Source organism: Cydia fagiglandana, chromosome Z, assembly GCF_963556715.1.
Source record: "Cydia fagiglandana chromosome Z, ilCydFagi1.1, whole genome shotgun sequence".
Classification (NCBI taxonomy): Eukaryota; Metazoa; Arthropoda; class Insecta; order Lepidoptera; family Tortricidae; genus Cydia; species Cydia fagiglandana.
This window is the reverse complement of record NC_085959.1, coordinates 15,520,004-15,526,783: the sequence shown is the minus strand read 5'-3', so window position 1 is coordinate 15,526,783 and position 6,780 is coordinate 15,520,004. Positions and strand designations below refer to the sequence as shown.

At 37.5% G+C, this 6,780-nt stretch overlaps 1 protein-coding gene across 1 annotated transcript; it reads right to left on the bottom strand.

Annotated features, from left to right (window-relative positions):
* Positions 1 to 461: 461 nt before the first annotated feature.
* Positions 462 to 4,365, bottom strand: LOC134678470 (catalase). The gene is made up of 2 exons (XM_063537042.1): positions 4,038 to 4,365; positions 462 to 2,241 (listed from the first exon to the last, which is right to left on the bottom strand). The coding sequence occupies exons 1-2, from the start codon at positions 4,092 to 4,094 to the stop codon at positions 775 to 777; spliced, it is 1,524 nt and encodes a 507-aa protein (XP_063393112.1). The 5' UTR covers positions 4,095 to 4,365; the 3' UTR covers positions 462 to 774.
* Positions 4,366 to 6,780: the final 2,415 nt, after the last annotated feature.

The following is a 6,780-nucleotide window of genomic DNA, read 5'->3' as shown; positions in this document are numbered from 1 at the left end:
CCCAAACATGTGTTCTGTTTTCGATGAGTAGGTAAGACTGACATTCGGTTATCATTTTTGAAATCAACTGATTATGGAGCTACCAGAACCTAGATTAGTGAGGGGTCTTGCTATTCTGGTCATCTTGATTGGAAGAAAGTATGAGTTTGGTATCAAAACCATCAAATGAAAGTGAACAAATTTATAATACTTATTGTTTTAAATAATTAGCAAGATAAAAACGAAATATTTATATTATAGGTATTTGTCATTTGATAAGAAACGTTACGGCTTACCACAAATACAGTTTATTTTAATCTCTATGGTGACTTAAATATATCAGTTAAGAGCTCCAAAAATCTTGCAACAAGGGGCACGCGGATTTAGATCCATTGCCGACTAAGTAGGTGCAAAAAATTAAATCGTTCTGTGAGTTCTCAGTTCGAGGCGAACTAGTAAGTTGTAAAAGAAACAAAAACAAGTACATGAATTACAATTTTTAATTCAAAAAAATTACATTGTGATCAGTAGTTTCATCATTAACAAAAACAAATAAAGTAGAATAATATAAATTATTAGATATTACAAAGAAAAAACAAGGCGATTACTTATATTTATATAAGTACTAAAACCGTTTCGAAATGCTTAAATGTATTATACCACAAATCCCCATTAAAATGTAATAGGAAAATATTTATAATAATCGTAGGTACCTACCCAGGTACATACATATAGGCCCTTGGTTATTAGCACTGATACAATTTTATAGCACCATTCAACATTATTTGGTAATGTTTACAAATTGGCATGGTATTTTTTGTAAGGGGCCAAGCCAGCTTCAACCTTGCTGCCTAGTTCCGGGTGGACTTGGGTAAAGATCTTGATAGCTCTCTCTTGGATGAAAGCCGCGGCATCCTTGAGGTGGCCTACGAAGTTCGAGATGGTACGCTGCTTTTCAGCATCATCAAACACCTGTTTGTAGAGCATGGTGGGTTGAGAGAAGTTATCTTCGGTTTGCCCACTATCATAGCGGTCGACATCTCCGGTCAAGTTGTATCTAGGTTGCAGACGTTGTGCGCGGGGGCACTCTTGTGGCCCAGAGAATGAGTTGGGGAAATAATTCGGGCATCCTTCCTGGTTGGCCATATTTTGAGGTCCATCGCGTTGGTAATTAGAAACAGTGACACGATATGGGCAGTTCACAGGGATCTGCAAGTAGTTGGCACCCAGGCGATGGCGGTGGGTGTCGCTGTATGAGAATAAACGACCTTGCAACATCTTATCGGGTGACGGCTCGATTCCTGGGACCAGATTGCTTGGACTAAAGGCCAATTGCTCAACCTCAGAGAAATAGTTCTTGGGATTCCTATCCAAAACCAGCTTACCTACTGGAATCAACGGGTACTCGGCATGGGGCCAGACTTTGGTCAAGTCAAATGGATTAAATTTGCAATTCTCTGCTTGCGCCATGGTCATGACTTGGATGTAGAATGTCCACGAAGGGAAGTCGCCTTTGCCAATTGCATTGTACAGATCTCTGATGGAATAATCCGGGTCGGTCGACGCCAGTTCAGCGGCTTTATCCGCGGGCAAGTTCTTGATTCCTTGATTGGTCTTGTAATGGAATTTCACCCAGTGAGCTACTCCCTGAGCATTAACCAGTTTGAAGGTGTGGGAGCCATATCCGTTCATGTGTCTGTATCCGTCAGGGATTCCACGGTCACCAAATAGATATAAAACCTGATGGATTGTTTCTGGCCTCAGAGTCAAGAAATCCCAGAACATATCGGGATCCTTTAGGTGGGTTGCGGGGTTTCGTTTCTGGGTGTGTATGAAACTAGGAAACAGAGTAGGATCTCTGATAAAGAAGATAGGAGTATTGTTTCCGACTAAATCCCAGTTACCGTCATCTGTGTAGAACTTGACGGCAAATCCTCTAGGATCACGAACAGTATCAGCCGAGCCGCTTTCACCACCGACAGTTGAGAATCGGACTGCAATAGGTGTCCTTTTTCCAATAGTTTCAAACACTTTAGCAGCGGAGTACTTGGTTATGTCATGGGTGACCTCGAAATACCCAAATGCGCCGGCACCTTTAGCATGTACCACGCGCTCCGGAATACGCTCCCTGTCAAAAGCAGACATCTCATCCAAGAAGTTGACATCTTGTAATAGGGCAGGGCCGTTTTTACCAACAGTTTGGATTGCAGTCTTCACTCCTACGGGGCTTCCAGATTTGGTAGTAATGAAACCAGGGGAATCCTGAAAACAAAAAAAAGGGTATTAGTAAGTAAAATTAAAATACCAAAGTTCAATGGAACTATTTTTAACTGACTTCATAAAGGAGGACCTTATTGTGACGAGAATGGAGGGTGCTTTTTTACCTTTTGGTGATGTTAAGTCAAAGGATAAATGCTACCTACTATTATATTTACATATGTATTGCGTCATTTGCGTTACTTTCGATTTTTCTCGAATTCGATTGGCAGGAACACCCTCAATGTTACGTTTTATTATTAGATATGCACCGGATATCCGGTTACTATCTGGTATCCGGCCTACCCAGCCAGTATTTTACTATCCGGCCTGATATGGGATAGTGACCTACTATCCGGCCGGATATCGGATAGTAACATTGCTTGAATTTGGGTAAAAAAATTGGTTTTAAGAAACAGATACGGTCATAATCGTACTTGTTTATTATTTGAAAACAATTTATTAATTCCATTGACTTGCACGCGCACTCATTTCGAACCTAGAAATGAGTCCGCGCGAACGTTCACTAGGAAACAGGTCAAACCTGCAGAATGCGCACCTGAAAAACCGAAATGTAGGTATTATAGTTCCGCTGGCCGAATATCCGGAGGCCGGATACCGGATATTCGGCTGATGGTCTGGCCGAATATCCGGTATCCGGCCAAACAACTATCCGTTGCATCTCTATTTATTATTCTAATAATTAAGGGTTTCATCACTACATAATGGGAGCTCTTGAAATTATTAATAAAACTCAAATAAACGCAATAAATAATCCAATATTGGCATGTACCCGGTCGACCTACTTATCGGTTCTTGATTTGTCGTACACAGCTGGATATTTTTTTTAGGAAGGGAGTATTTTACACTTTACAGTTTGACCAATGATTTGTTGATCTGAACTCTTCAAATATTATAGACTTCACTTATTTGCTATGTTTTTGTCCACTTGCTCTCAGTAAGTTGATAACAGACTTTTGGTGAAGTTGGACTGATGGTGAAGTCCAGTAAATAAACGCATACCGTTTTGTTAAGTTTTTTTTAATAGGTATGGACATATAGTGAGCACTAAAGATTTACATATAGGTATATTATAGAAGGTAGGATACACACTAAAGAGCAAACATTGATTAAAAGTACCTATTAAACCGTAACATATAAGGGTCATACAATCGCTTAGCACATTCAATGCGTAGGTATCGACATAAGTGTACAGGGTACAAAGTACAAGTAATACTTAAGTAATTACACTAACGCAAGGACACTTTTGAAAAAATACGTGGTCCCATTTAATCAACAATACCTACTTATATCAGTGCTGTAAAAGTATCTTATATCATGCTTAAATGTAAGTAACTATACGAATAATTGTTCTTTTAACTATTTTTGTAAATAACAAAGTTTGATAAATTGATAACACCAATTCGAGATAAAGCGTAGCTAAAGGTCAGCAAATTTACTTGAGTTAAGCAAACAGAGAGAGTTAAGTTAAATGACGCATTAAGTATTGTAACGACTTTTCTTTATCAAACTCTTAATACTTCAACAAGTTTTACGCGATATAGTTAAGGAAACTTTCAATTCAATTCCAGTAAATTCTAAAGAACAATGGAAAACAGAATGATAAAACATAACCTATAAATGTAAAATATAAATAATGAATAGTTATTTGATATTGTTAATGGATTTTAGTATCGACAATATAACTTAATAACCTAATAGTAAGTTAAGTACTAAATAATAACCTAGGTATTAGGTAATTGTTATTCTATTCCATATTAATGGCATTGATAAGAACTTACTTTGCGAGTTTTCTTGTAGCTGACCAGCTGGTCTGAGGCCGGGTCCCTTGATGCCATGTTCTGAAGTCTTCTTGCAAGTCTTGTTCGGTGAAAAACGGAGCGACACACTGGACGCGTCCTGTGAGCACAAATACCGCACTTCTCCTCGCGCGAGCCCCTTATATAGAGTTTGTGCCGATAAACAACTATCACGCCAAACGAGTGCAACCGGTGACCGATTCAACGCACACTAGAATAGGTACCTATTGAAGCGTTCGATATGTTTTACAAATAACACGCGATAACCAATACTGATCAGCTTTATTAACTTGATAAACATTATTTCATCAAGAACACTAGGTAACACATTATGATAGAAAAGTCGCAAATAAACAAGCATAAGCTGTTGTTGATGTGACGTCACTGAGCTCGGGCCATGAGTGGCAAAAAGCGCGACGATAAACACATCTAGCCGGCTCGCCCCTCCCGCTCTCGCGTCGCCGCCGGTCGGCCCGCCTCAACCGGTCGCACCGGCTTGATGCAGACAGTATTGCAGTATTGCCAACATAAAAAGCAACACACCCATGGTACCCATACCAAAACTCTCACGGTACAAGACGTACAATTATATTATTTCTACACAAGTATAGACCCTTTAGCCCTAACCCCAATCAATAAATTTAATATCTTTAGTATTTTTTCTTCGAATGCTTGTAGTTCCCGAAGTTTGAACCCCGGTAAAGTCATTTGATGCTAATTTATGAGTTATTTGAACTTTGCCTCCTTGTAAAACAAATATGTAATTATTGTGCATGCATGTTTTATTGTTTTTCACTTATTTACCTGTCTACTGTGTTTATTTTAACCAAATTTTAACTAAGAAACTTAGTTATGTCAAAATATTATTTAATTTATTCCATGGTACCTGTACCGGAAAAAACAGAACCCTGTCAAGACCCGTTCGGCGCGATTCGGGAAATGAATTAGAGACTCACTAGATATGAAATAGTAAAGATATGTGACGTTCCACGGCAAAAGGTACCTTATGGCGGCTGGCACTTACGCTATTATTAACGCCGCTCCAATATTCAGCCGGTGCAATGGTACCTTTTGGCGTGGAACGTCACATATCGTTACTATTTCATATCTTGTGAACCTCTAAATCATTTCCCGAATCGCGCCGTTTACCTCGGAAACGCGTGGATGTATAGAGTAGAAATTAAAACCATACTATAAAGTCTACAGTCCCTTGAACTTGTGAAATGATAAAGATAAAGATAAAGATAAAGATCATTTATTTGTATTAAACATTACCAGTTATAAAGGTGTTCTTAAAAGTTATGGTGGTAGGTTTTCATGTTTAACCTCATTTGGTATACAAAAGGGTAGGTAACTAAAAACTAAAATTATACATACTAATTTAACCTGTGTCAAAAAATTCACCCATACTATAAAAGTTTTTGTTGTTAAGCCATTCATTTAATTTCTGTTTAAATAAGATAATATTCATAGTGCGGAATTCGATTGGTATTTTGTTGTATACATTTACACTATTAACAAGACAACTTTTTTTATGTTTTGCCAATCGAGAATGGGCATCAGGTAGTAGTCTGTCTGGGTCTCGACAAGAACGAGGATGACTGTCACATGCTTTTTTAAACATGGACTTGTACTTGTGGACAAATATGCACATTTCATATACGTAGAGCGCTGGAAGAGGCAAAAGACCGAGTTTCTTAAATAGTGGTCGGCAGGATTCGTCAGGCCGCATTCCATATATTGCTCTTAAACATCTTTTTTGTGCGACAAATGCTCGGTTTATGTCAGTGCTATAGCCCCATAATATTAACCCATAGCGTAAGGTTGATTCGACATAGGCATGGTAACAAGAGATTGCAGTTTTAATATTTGTGATCTTACTGACCTGCTTAAGAACATATACATATTTATTTAATCTATTGGTTAAACTATCAATTTGTGATTTCCAATCGAGTTTTTCATCAATGAGCACTCCTAAAAATTTGGTTCGTGGTACATTTTCGATGCTTGTGATATTGAGATTATAATTGTTAAATTGGATATATTTTGATTTGTCTAGGTTAATTTTTAGATTATTAGAATCAAGCCAATGCGTTATTACTTCTATTGTGTTAATTATATCTAGTTCGTGATCTTTAACAGAACTACTTTCTTTATTTGATGTCACTATGATGGAAATATCATCGGCGTATAAGATGCAACGGTGTCTTGTTATCTCAGTTATGTCGTTTATGTACAACAAAAATAAAATCGGTCCCAGAACACTTCCTTGGGGAACTCCATAATTGTTGTGCCTAAAATCAGATGAGTAATTAACTAATTCATTATTTTCATTTAATTTACTAATTTGTACACATTGTAGTCTATTGCTTAAGTATGAGGACATCCACTGAAGTGCCGGCCCTCTGATGCCAAGTCTGTCAAGCTTTGATAATAGTAGGTGATGAGAAACGAAGTCAAACGCCTTAGACAAATCAAAAAATAGTCCCGTTGTTATACAGTTATTGTTAATATTTGTCAATATAAGCTTAAGCAGAGAAAAGGTAGCCAAAGTAGTCGATTTATTTTTTTGAAAACCAAATTGTTCTTCTTTAATTATATCGTATTTTGTACAGTAATCAGTAAGTCTTTTAAGCATGCATTTTTCAAAAATTTTGGAAATAACAGGTATTAAAGTTATCGGGCGATAGTTATTAACATCTTCTTTTTTACCTTTTTTAAATAG